Genomic DNA, 12,354 nt, shown 5'->3' with positions numbered 1-12,354 from the left:
ACATCCTTTTCCAACTTTACTTCTAAGTTCTAATTCTATCACAATACGACATATTTTCATCGTACCTTACTCGTTAAGCAAAACAATTTGTTTTTTGGTCTGAGTTAACAAGTTTCAATATTTGTTCCTAATGTCATTCGCACAATTGAATTTTATTCTACACGGCCGATGCTTAGCAACTTAAAAGGTAAATATTTATTACTTCAGTTTTTTTTTATTTTTCATAACAAAATGAAATAAGAAAAGGAGGATTTTTTTGTATTTTGCCTTTATGTGTATTTCAGTTCAGTTACAGTTTAAAAAAAAAAGAGGAGGATATTTTTCGTATACTTATTTGTATCTATTAGTATGTGATCAATCAACTTGATTTTGGTTAAACATATTACCTTAAGCTTTAAACACAAATCTAATTACAATTATGTAAAATTAAGGGACCATTAACCGTGTTTTTTGTCGTGATGACTTGGCCTCAGCTGGTAAATTGAACACGTAAACACAAATGTTGACACATAAATTTTGGAGGTGTCTAGATGACCATTTTGTAAGTTAGAGTGTTCAACTGACAAAGTGGAGGTGCCTAACTTGTGCACACTCAAAGTTCGAGGACATACTTGTCAGCTGAGGTCAAGTTTGAGAGTTTGTTTATGTATTATGCCTTGTATCTACTTGTGATCAGTCCGCTAGCTTATTTTTGGGATTTAACTTATATAAACACTAATAGTACACTATCGGAAATAACCTCTCTACCCCACAAGTTAGTAATAAGTTGTGTTATACACCCCACCCTCGCTGGACCCCACCATTTAGGATTATACTAGGTATGTTATTGTTGTGTTCTAACTTATATAGACACTAATAGTACACTATAGTTCCTATTGTAGCAGGTAATTTGTCTTATATTGTCTTGGTTACTAATTGCATTTTTTATGAAGGCTCACATGTAGTTATCTTTATGTGATGACAAATTTTTGTAACAATGTTAGTGTATGGAAGCTAAACTCTTTGTTTTATCATACTTGGAACTTTTTTTTTTTTTAAAAAGAGAAATTTGTTCCATTAATTTGATTGATCTAGATAAGTTGTCGAATGTGATTTGGATCTTTCCTGATGTCATAATTGGTTTTGATATAAGATTTTATCTTGTTTCCTTTTTAAAATAATTCTTGACGGATTTCTGCCATATATTGCCATCCTCCTTGCTGGCTGTATAGACGGGTTGTCCCTCGCTGTCGCGTTCTTTTAATCTATGGATTAGAGGAACAAACTTAGTTGAATGAAACAGCAGACGGGGTATCGGCTAGCGCCCTTGACATGTACTTCCGAACCCTCCGACACTGTAAAAGTGGCCTTCTCGTTCGAACTTAGTATAAATATTTGATGTTGGGAAAAATATGTATATTTGAATTCAAGTTTTATGCGCTGATGATGTAAAAAATGTTTACACAATCAAGTCATTTATAAGGTAATTATAGGTAAATCTATAAGCATTAGTTGGCACGGGATAAAAATGGTAACTGACCTACTATAATGGATTAACTTAATCTTTACATTATATATAACTTGAATCTTATATGTAATCTTTTGAACGTATTATTGTAGTCTAACTCTTGGATATTAAAATCCTCCAGTTTCTTGATTAGGCAATTCTTTTATCTTTTGTTGTATTTACTAGTAATGATAAAGTTGCTTTCTTTTAATTGGTAATACAAAATTGAAAACAGGTACAGGGAACTTATTGCGGTGTTTCTTGACTGGTTGTGGCTAGTTGCAACTATGGGGTTGGATGCTGTGGCGAGATTGGGGGTGCGGATATTGTCGGATGATGATCAGGTCTCTGTGGATTCAATAAATCTGTTTGTAGCTCTTCTTTGTGGATGCATCGTGATTGGTCATCTTCTTGAAGAGAGTCGTTGGATTAACGAGTCCATCACCGCTCTTGTTATCGTGAGTTTTATTTTTCCTTTACTGAATCAATGTTGTATCATGTATGTATGCACATATGTAAAGGACTCTTCATGTACGAGCTAGAAGAGGGAATGCCCTTTAAGATTTGAACTCTTCACCTAAGGGGTGTCGAGTGAAGTTGTAAACCCAAGACTGCAATTTTAGCCCTGACATAGGCGGAGCTAGGGTTTTGAGTTCATAAATTCTGGATTCTCCAAATGACAGCTTACTGGTTTCTTAATAAATTATTTATACATGACAAGTAAATTTTAAAACACAAATACAGGGTTCAGGCCAAATCTACTGGGCTTGCCGAACCTGTAGATAGGCTAGTAGCTCCACGTCTGAGCGCACACATATACGTGCATAATAGTAAGATTTGAACTTTGCACCTAAGTGGAGTGGAGTGAAGTTATAACCACTAGGCTGCAATTTTTGTCCGTGCACACATTACATGCATAATATTACCTCTTGTACGAGCTAGAAGAGAGAAAGAGGGAATGCCCTTGGGAAGATTTGGAATCCACACCTAAGTGCGCCGAGTAAAGTTGTAACCACAAGAACTACAACTTTAGCCTGACAAAACACACATACATGCATAATGCTACCTTATTACAAGCTAGAAGAAGGAATTCCCTCAGTAAGATTTGAACTCTGCACCTAAGTGGAGTTGAGTAAAGTTATAACTACTAGGCTGCAATTCTAGTCTGTGCATATGATACATGCATAATATTACCTATTTACCCCTTGTACAAGCTAGAATAGGGAATCCCCTTAGTAAGATTTGAACTCAAGGGTAGAGCTAGTGTTTAAGGTATGGGTTCGGATGAACCAAGTAACTTTGGCCCAAACTCTTTATCTTAAGGATCCATTTAATAAATACAAATTATGAATTCAGAACCTAGTTACTTAAAGGGGCTAGAATCATGAATCCATAAGCTTCAAATTCTTGCTCTGCCTGTGTTTGATCTATACCTAAGTGGCGCTAAGTGAAGTTGTAACCACTAGACTACAACTTTAGTCGGTGCAGGCACATATACGTGCATGAATCATGATACCTATTGTGAATTTTGCTCAAAACATTTTTAGAGTGGACTATGCTTTTGGATTTTGCTGCAATTGGTCAATCTTTGTTGTTTTGGTGGCAGGGTTTATTTACTGGAGGCATCATTTTGTTAACTACTAAAGGAAAGAGCTCTCATCTCTTAGAATTTGACGAACAGCTCTTTTTCATTTATCTTCTGCCACCTATCATATTTAATGCCGGGTAAGTTGTTTTCTCCTTGCCTTTATGTGACATGTCAACTTTAATGTGGTTGTCACAGTTGTTTGAGTTCGTTAGCATTGTTGCTTACAGAAACCAGGAAAAAAGTGTGCTGTTTTTCTCTATTCCACAAAGTTACTGTAGATGTTAAATGTACTTGATGAGACTGACACGTCACTATTTTTACTTTGTCAGTTTCCAGGTGAAAAAGAAGCAGTTTTTCAGGAATTTTATGACTATTATGTTGTTTGGTGCTGTCGGCACATTGATATCTTTCAGCATCATATCATTTGGTAAGCCCAGCTTTCTCAGTCCTGCTCTTCAATCAACTTAAGATAACCCATTCCGTGAAGTGAGGATCTTTTTCACGTGTTCAAATGCTTAGTGAGCTGAAGTTGTACTCCCGTATTAACATTTTTGTTTACTTTATTTATGCTTGTAGTGATCTTGGAGTTGGGGGGAGGGGGGGGGGGGGGGGGGATGGACCTTTGGCTAGAGTTAGTTGAAAATCTGAATCGATAATAAAAGGTGTGTGTTAGCATTTGAATGTCATGTCCTTAACTCTGTATGACAGCATCTAAGTGGAGCAACTTAAAGAAGTACTTAAGAATTTCTAAGTTTACCTTATTCAAATTACTTCACCAAGACATTGTCCTTCAGTTAAACAAAACTTTTATGTTTCTTAAAATGCTTTGCCACAGTGTCAGAATGCAATTTTTCACCAATATACAAGGTTACTGTATGTGTATATTCCAAGTGTCTTGTCCTTTCTGCAACTACATAAAGCAAAATGGTTGCTTAATAGTTAAATTGTCACCATGTAGAAGCCAAAAAGAATTTACTAGTTATCAGGTTTTACCGATGGTTCATTTAGTCCTTCCTCCTTAAGAAGCTCACTATTTGTTGTTTTTACTTCTACATGGGATATCTCTCTTGGTCGCGCTAACTTGAAAATTTTGTTTTAGGCGCAAAGGAGTTACTGGGAAAGCTTGATATTGGTTTTCTGGAGTTACGAGATTATCTCGGTACTAGTCATTCCTCTTCTTCAAATTGCAGTTGATGTTTCAGGTTATCAATTGTAGATGTTATAATTTTGGTTGTTACCATAAGGCTTCATTTGTTTAAGAGCTAGCAAAGGATACAAAATGACTAATATGAGGGCAAGGCACAAAAATATGGAAGGACTGCAGTTTCCTTTCTGTACTTCAATCTGATCGAGCTGAGTTTGAAACAGTGAATTCAATCACAGCGGCGGAGCCACATTGGCCCAAGGGTGGTCAATTCAATCCCTTTGCCAGAAATTCACTCTGTGTAGAAGTTAAATTTTGTGTTATATATATAAAATCCCATTAACACAAGGAAAGCTTCTGTGCTGGTAAAAGAGTTACAAAAGACATTTTAAGTTATGAGTTTGACTTCCACCTGTTCTTTCTTAGTATTTTTTTTGGATCCCCTCGTCTCTCATCCTGTCTCTGCCTCTGTAACGTGCTACCATAACCTTGTGAGAATATCTTCTTAGTCCGGATTTGAGTGCCTAAGAACTATGCTTCTCGGACTCTTCAAAACGTCAACAGTTGCGTGTTGGATCCTCCAAACGTAATGCATTTTTGGAGGATCCGACATGGGTGCGGCAACATTTTTGAAGAGTCCTAGAGCAACATAGTAAGAACCAATCCTCATATAATTATTTCATTTAATAATATGGATAAACTTTTGAGCTGAGTCTTTTCACGGTTGACATCTCGGTTTTTAAAAAACATGCTTTTTAGGGAGAGATGCTATTTCACCAATCGAGTCACAATTCACAAGTATCTAACATATTCATACCTAACGATTTTGTTAAAAGTGGCGACCAAAGGATGGTGAGTATTGAAAAAAAGTTCTGAATCTGGGGGGACACTTCACTATATATTAATATGTTGGAACCCCTTTTATTATTAACAGTACTATAATAATATAATTTTTGATAAAGGGCGGCTTCTCCTATGTCGTGTTAAATTCGCATCCCAATTCGTTACATACCGCCAAGCCATTTTTTTATTAACATAATGACACCGGGCCCTTATTGCCATCGTTCCGCCATCCCGACCAGTGAATCATTAAGATTCTTTTTTTTCAATAGAATCTTTTGCATTCACAAGTTCCATTTTTACCTCTCAATTTTTGATTATTTTGAATACTTTTTCTGTAGCGATTGGGGCTATTTTTTCTGCAACAGACTCTGTTTGCACCTTGCAGGTATGGATTTCCGCCAAATTTGCGATGGATTATGTGAGTAAAGGAGGTATGAGATAGCAACTCGTGTATAACTGAATGTTTTGTGCTTAATTCTCAGGTGCTTAATCAGGACGAGACGCCTCTACTCTACAGTCTAGTCTTTGGGGAAGGAGTGGTAAATGATGCAACATCTGTGGTACTTTTTAATGCGATCCAGAAGTTGGATCTCTCCCACATAAACTCACGGGTTGCTTTATCGTTTACTGGAAATTTACTCTACCTGTTTCTTGCAAGCACTTTCCTGGGAGTTTTGGTAAGTATCACACTTTCTTGCTTTATGTTTTTTGCACATTTGGCCCGTGTCTCAGTCCCAGTGTGGCTGATCATCCTGTCGAACAAGCTGTTTATTGTCGATTTCGCACACTATTTCCTTTGTTTAATAGCTATTTTTCTTCAATTCCTCTTTATAAATAACAAATTGAGGATTTAGTTACGATTAGAGATCAACTTTCTATGATCAAATATTTGTCTTCATCCATGGATCCTTTATTCATACTTATTCAGTAGGAAGTATTGATACAATTCAAAAATTATGTGTGGTGATTTCATAATCACATCACGAGAATGTGTATTATGCCAACCCCTGACCTGCCTCCGACTACTAAAATTGAATTCATTTTAAATTATCCTTTGGTCAGGGTTAGGGAAAAAAGCTAAGCTCGAAGTAAAGTCAAATACGAGCCCCTTCTTGGGCGGATTTCCCTTTTGATCCTCGACCTACGGGGTATTAATAGCCATTTCCCGTTGTTATTCCCCTCTCAAGAACAGGTTCTTTCACGTTACTCGCCTGTCAGCCATTGGGAATACCACTTACTGTTTGACTCTCATGTGTTAAGCATGTTGCCAGTGTTTATCTTGAGCCAGGATTGAACTCTTGAAAAGAATAGTTGCATTACTTATAGCTTTCCTTGTTCATAAACAAAGTGGATTTGAATGGTATTTCTTTCCAAGGCATAACTTTGTTTCCATGCTCTTCATATTCACCTGGCTCCACGACTTTGTTCGGGAATATATTCCATTTCTTTTTTCATAGATGCCCAGACAGTGACGTTTATTTGATTGTTTTAACATTGTTTCTTGGTCATAGAAGAATTTGTATTCATTGGCATGACATCTACTATTTCAAATATCTTTGTATTTTTCTGTTTGAGCAAGTCTGAATTTTTTTTGATCTCCTTGAGCAATGTTGTTAGAAGTTAGAACTAGGTCAATTCTTCTAGGTTTTTTATACTCCCTCGTTTGATCGGATTATGCGAACCGTCTATCACTATTTACTGAAGCTGGACAAAAACCTTAAAGAGGCTTAATGCAAACTAGTTATATGACATCTTGCTCTTAAATGCAGGTCGGATTGCTAAGTGCTTACCTAATAAAAAAGATATATCTTGGCAGGTGTGTTTGGCTTTCTTCCATGATCTTTCTTTTAGTTTAATTAATTGGTTAATTTGTTATTGTGTATTTAACGAGAATTTTGGATGTTAAGAATACATGGCATGACTAAGGATTCTCAGAAATTGTTCTTTGGGTATCATACAGATATTTATATGTATTCGGCACTTGTAACTCTAGAAGCTGTTCGTTCCACTTGCAGGCACTCAACTGATCGTGAAGTTGCTCTCATGATTCTCATGGCTTACCTTTCATATGTGATGGCAGAAGTAAGTTTCTGCATGATGTGAACATCTGTACCGATGTTATACTTACTACCTCTGTTCTAGCATATAGTTTGTTGATTATTGATCGTGCTAATTATGTTCCTTCCTTTCAGCTGTTTGACTTAAGCGGAATTCTTACAGTATTTTTCTGTGGGATTGTCATGTCACACTATACCTGGCATAATGTGACCACCAATTCTAAAGTGACAACAAGGTATGTTTACTCAGAAATCACTTGTTCAAAATGTCTTCATCATTTTGATTAAAGGGTGTGTTTGGTATGAAGGATTTTTTTTTTCTTTTTGGAAAATAAGCGGTTTTTCTTACTTATTTTCTTGTGTTTGGTATGGAAACAGAAAATGTTGTCCTGTACATAATCTAGGCAAACACTATGGGGGCAGGGGATGGGAGACACCGGGATGGGAGTAGGTGTCTGGGGTGGTGGGGGTGAAGGTAGGGCATGGTTTGGTTTCCTAGAGAAACTGTTGTTCAAAAATTTTAACTAACCAAACATGGGAAATGGAGATCATACTGGGTATGTTGTTGTAAACATGGGAAATGGAGATTCTAGGAAACACACCCGAAATGTTATCCTTCTTTAGGAACTTGTCAAAACAGCTATATATATGTTTCTTAGTTTAACTAATTTTATTTTTTCACAGGCATGCTTTTGCAACGCTGTCATTTATTGCGGAGATTTTCATTTTCCTTTATGTTGGTATGGATGCCTTAGATATTGAGAAGTGGAGATTCGTTAAAGACAGGTAAAATTTCAATATCTATTTCCTCCTCCAAGCCTGGATAAAGGAGGAGGGTTGCCGAGGGTCAATCGGAAACAGCCTCCCTACCCTGGTAGGGGTAAGGCTGCGTACATCTTACCCTCCCTAGACCCCACTATTGTGGGATTACACTGGGTAGTGACCAGCCATGTGTTGGTTTTCTCCTGAAATAAGTTGTGCTTCGAATTCAAGTATTGTATACGTCATTAGTCCGATCCTATGTAGGAACTACCTGTAATAACGAACTTGCAAAATGGATTTGTTATCATAAAGAGATTCGTCGTTCCTAACCTTGCTTCATCTTAGTTGTTATTTGAACTCCTGTTTATCATAAACTGTGTCTCCGAGTTCCATTTATTTGGCCTTCTTAATCTAATTTGATTATCGTTGTGTGGGTTTCCTATTCCATAGTCCTGGAAAATCTGTTGGAGTAAGCGCTACGCTGCTTGGCCTGGTTCTGGTTGGTAGGGCGTGCTTTGTGTTCCCGTTGTCTCTGTTATCCAATTTTCTGAAACGATCCGAGCATGACAAGTTTGGTCTCAAACAACAGGTTATATCTCAATTTTTGTCCTAGGCTCCTAGCCATCCTCTATAACAACTTTTCATTATAGCAGTGATGTTTCCTGTGGTACCTATCTTTCATGTTATGTTATATTACGTCTTCTCTATGACAACATTTTGCTATAGCAACCAAAGAATATTGAAACAAACGATGCCATTATTGAGAGGTTTGACTGTACTTCTTCAACTTCACAGGTTACAATATGGTGGGCTGGTTTAATGCGAGGATCTGTCTCCATGGCCTTGGCTTATAACCAGGTAGATATTTGAACTTATCAGCTATTCTTCTAAAATGTATAGGCACATGTGTCTGCCCCTTGGGGACATCCGATAAAATGGAATTCTTTAGGCATGCTAGTTTACGTCAGGGGCGGAGTCATAGTGTTAACTACAGGTAGTAACTTTGGATTGAGCCCTGTATTTATTTTAAACAAAAATTGTTTAGTATTCACAAATATCTATTCTGGATCAGTAAGCAAAAAACAATTGTGGTTCAGAACTCATAAACTAAAAATCCTGACTCTGCCTTTGTATACATGCCCCAAGATTCTTAGTTATTTTTAGTACGTTACAAATTTGTTTTCCGAAATAAGTGTGTAGGATACAGAAAACTCGAAAACATATTTTGTTCATTAAATAGAATAGCGAAAATTTCTCCTGTTGTGCAGTTTACCAGGTTTGGCCACACCCAACAGCCAGGAAATGCAGTTATGATCACCAGCACAATTACAATAGTTCTCTTCAGTACAGTGGTAAGTGACATTTTTCCTTTGACCGGAGCTTTTTATGTATATAATATTATATGTTGAATCCCCTTGACTTTCGTGTGTTTACTTCTTTATATTTTGACTCTCCTTAGTGAAAATCCTGGCTCCCCACTGCTAGCCCTTAACCCGAAATGAGATAAAAAATGGTCCTCACTTCTTTAGAAACTTGTCTAATCAATATTTGTATGCATTTAAAGTTCTCAAGTCTTCATTCTTCGTTTTACAACATTTACGCCTCGGTCTTAAACAAGTTGGGGTCGGCTATATGAATCATACCATATTACTCCATATAAATTCATCTCGGGCCAATAGTATACTAAATAAGAATAAAAATAAAGATAAAAATACTAGAAGTGCTTCGTTATAGAGGACACTTAAAATTTTCGATTAAGCTAAATGTAATTGTTTTGACCCTTTTTAGGCGTTTGGGTTGATAACCAAGCCTCTTGTACGGTTCTTGTTGCCTTCATCACAAGGTCTCAACAGCCTGATTTCTTCCGAGCAATCGTTTGCACGTCCACTGCTCACCAACGGGCAAGACCCGGAAGTTGAGATGGGAAATGTTGATTTTCGTCGACTAGCCAGTTTGAGTATGCTACTGAAGAAACCTTCTCACACTATTCATAACCATTGGAGAAAGTTCGATGATGCTTTTATGCGGCCCCTATTCGGAGGCAGGGGATTCGTGCCCGATGCACCCGAGTTATCCAAAGGAGGATGTGATCAATATTAACATTGTAAAAACAAGAGAGTTTCTTGAAGTTTTATTAACTTACTAACTTCAGTGTTTAGTGTTTTAACTGTAATCATGGGCGGAGCTAGGGCGCCGAAAGGGGATTCATCCAAATCCGCTTGGCCAGAAAATTACATTGCATATACTTTAGATCCTTGGTTTACTATTTTATACTTTAAATCTTCTTTGTGAATGTTCTGGCTCCGCCACACCTACTATGATATTGTAGATAATCATTCATTGTATCTCATTGGTTACTTACTTACATGCTTGTATATAGTACAATATTTAATGTGGAATTGTGATTTAACATAATATCACTGAGCTGTTGTGGCTTTGTATTTTTGCTTAGACCAGCTTTTGTTATATGCTATAAAACTGCTATTTAATGTGTAATAAGTAGTATAATAGGGATTGGACCAAATTCAATAGAAAACATTTTGTTTACAATCAAATGATTTTAGTGCTCAATCTTTTTTGCTTGCTCTGATCTATTTGCCCTCAAACTTCGAGAATAGTAAAGTTACATTGGGACAATATAGGGCCATTATGCTCATTATGAAACTTCTTGAAGAGAAAATATCACCAAAGCAAAAAAAGAGAACTTTGAATTGTGGGTACAAAGAGCTTAATTTTAATGAAGTAATTGGTGCCATTCAAAGACGAAAATGTAATAAATTAAAGAGCTAGCAAATGACACAAAATTTCAACCAACTTAGTGTAAAAAGAAAAGAGCTTTTAAGCGTGACTCTTTTGTTGTCTTTTGGAAAGAACAACATCAAAGGAAATATCATTTGAAAATTAATGAATTTTATTTGTACGTATCTCTTTATTTTTCTTGTTGGTATGCCAGAAGTCAAACTTAGATACGAAGACTTACTTATTTAGAATTTCATCAAAAAGACTATTTGTTTCAGAGAAGTTTGAAGAAAATGGGAGGAAAACATCAACAACTGCTAGTTTATTTGGGAAAAAAAAATAGAGTACGTTATAAAGAATTTATTAATTGATTGAACATTCGAGAGACAGAAAATTGTTAATTTGAAAAGTCATTTCATTTTTCTGTATATGCCAGATCATGAATTAGTAACTACCAATTTTCAAAAGATGTCCATCTTATCGTTCATCAAAGTAGAACCAATGTGGGCGTTTGGTCTAGTGGTATGATTCTTGCTTTGGGTGCAAGAGGTCCCGAGTTCGATTCTCGGAACGCCCCATTATTAGTGTCTACATTTTATTTTTACACCATACACTTTTACCATTTAATATAGTTCATTGACATATAATTTTATCTTACCATTTATTACTTAACCAACAACAACATGGACAATTTACACAGGTAATCCCATAAGCAATATTACTTAACCACGAAAGTAATATGACATGGTGTAAACATCGAATGTTAGTAAAAAAAAAAAAATCAATAGCTTTTCAAGATATCATGACATGTAGATCCTCTTCTTTTTTATCCTACCATTTATTACTTAACCAACAACAACAGGAACAACTTACCCCGTGTAATCCCATAAGCACTATATCTTAACCACGAAAGTAATATGATGTGGTGTAAACATCGTATGTTAGCAAAAAAATTCGATAGCTTTTCAAGATATCAACACATGTAAATCCTCTTCTTCTTTTTAGTGCAAGCCTTCCTCAATCTCGGGGAAACATTGAGACTACTGTGTAGGCCTCATTGAAAAAGAAGATTAGATGTTCAAAATATAGTCAAAGATACCAATTCTCTTCTGTGGCTTCTTTTTTTGTTCTGGCCCCGAAAAACCTTAAGATGTCGAATGATTTGATTATCTCGTCCATTTCTCATGTAAAAAAAGGAAGAAACTCCTTGGTATTTTGTTATTTTGATCAATGATCATATATAAATCACTCTTCGTTTGCTAGATCTATATCTTAAGTAACCAGAACATCCATAATAAAGCGACTCTCTCATACAACTTTGCCTTTTTAACACACCGGGATTGAACTTGACGAATTAAATCATATGATTTTAATTTTTAATTTTTTCTTACTTGCTCTGTTTGTCCTTAGGGCCATTATACTCTGTTATGAAACTTCTTCAGGGATAAATTATCACCAAGGAAAAAAAGAAAACAAGACCTTAATACATGAAGTATTTGGTGCCATTCAAAGATGAAATAAATCAAATAACACAAATTTTCAAGCGACCACCTATGTTTCATGAATTTTTTAAGTCATTAAGTGAACTTTTTCGTAGTATTTGAAAAGAACAGCATCAATAATATGAAAATTCTTTGAAAAATTGAGGAAACATCACTTGAAGATGAATGAAATTCATTAGCATCTTTTTATTTTATTTTAAATTATCCAAACTAAACACTCAGAGAACCAATGT

At 35.9% G+C, this 12,354-nt stretch overlaps 1 protein-coding gene and 1 non-coding gene across 4 annotated transcripts; both read left to right on the top strand.

The window, feature by feature from the left end:
* Positions 1 to 10,331, top strand: LOC132605613 (sodium/hydrogen exchanger 1-like). Of its 3 annotated transcripts, none has more exons than XM_060318764.1 (15): positions 1 to 187; positions 1,722 to 1,944; positions 3,093 to 3,211; positions 3,404 to 3,501; positions 4,174 to 4,233; positions 5,400 to 5,446; positions 5,544 to 5,738; positions 6,831 to 6,877; positions 7,077 to 7,143; positions 7,254 to 7,354; positions 7,803 to 7,904; positions 8,331 to 8,469; positions 8,676 to 8,738; positions 9,149 to 9,232; positions 9,669 to 10,331. In XM_060318764.1, the coding sequence occupies exons 2-15, from the start codon at positions 1,774 to 1,776 to the stop codon at positions 9,978 to 9,980; spliced, it is 1,605 nt and encodes a 534-aa protein (XP_060174747.1). In that variant the 5' UTR covers positions 1 to 187; positions 1,722 to 1,773; the 3' UTR covers positions 9,981 to 10,331. The 3 variants fall into 3 exon arrangements, with proteins under 3 accessions (XP_060174747.1, XP_060174749.1, XP_060174746.1); XM_060318766.1 differs by lacking the exon at positions 1 to 187 and adding an exon at positions 599 to 623; XM_060318763.1 differs by lacking the exon at positions 1 to 187 and adding an exon at positions 1,294 to 1,313.
* A 793-nt stretch (positions 10,332 to 11,124) lies between these two features.
* Positions 11,125 to 11,196, top strand: TRNAP-UGG (transfer RNA proline (anticodon UGG)). The gene has a single exon. It is a non-coding gene; the product is annotated as a tRNA-Pro (tRNA).
* The last annotated feature ends 1,158 nt before the right edge of the window (positions 11,197 to 12,354 follow it).

This window comes from Lycium barbarum, chromosome 8 (genome assembly GCF_019175385.1).
Source record: "Lycium barbarum isolate Lr01 chromosome 8, ASM1917538v2, whole genome shotgun sequence".
Lineage (NCBI taxonomy): Eukaryota > Viridiplantae > Streptophyta > Magnoliopsida > Solanales > Solanaceae > Lycium > Lycium barbarum.
Note: the sequence above shows the minus strand (reverse complement) of the source record. Positions and strands in the feature narration are given on the sequence as shown.

Coding starts and splice junctions, on each gene's coding strand:
- LOC132605613 (XM_060318763.1), top strand. Junction 4,234..5,399: donor GGAGTTACGAGATTATCTCG/GTACTAGTCATT, acceptor CTTTTTCTGTAG/CGATTGGGGCTATTTTTTCT. Junction 6,878..7,076: donor AAAAAGATATATCTTGGCAG/GTGTGTTTGGCT, acceptor TTCCACTTGCAG/GCACTCAACTGATCGTGAAG.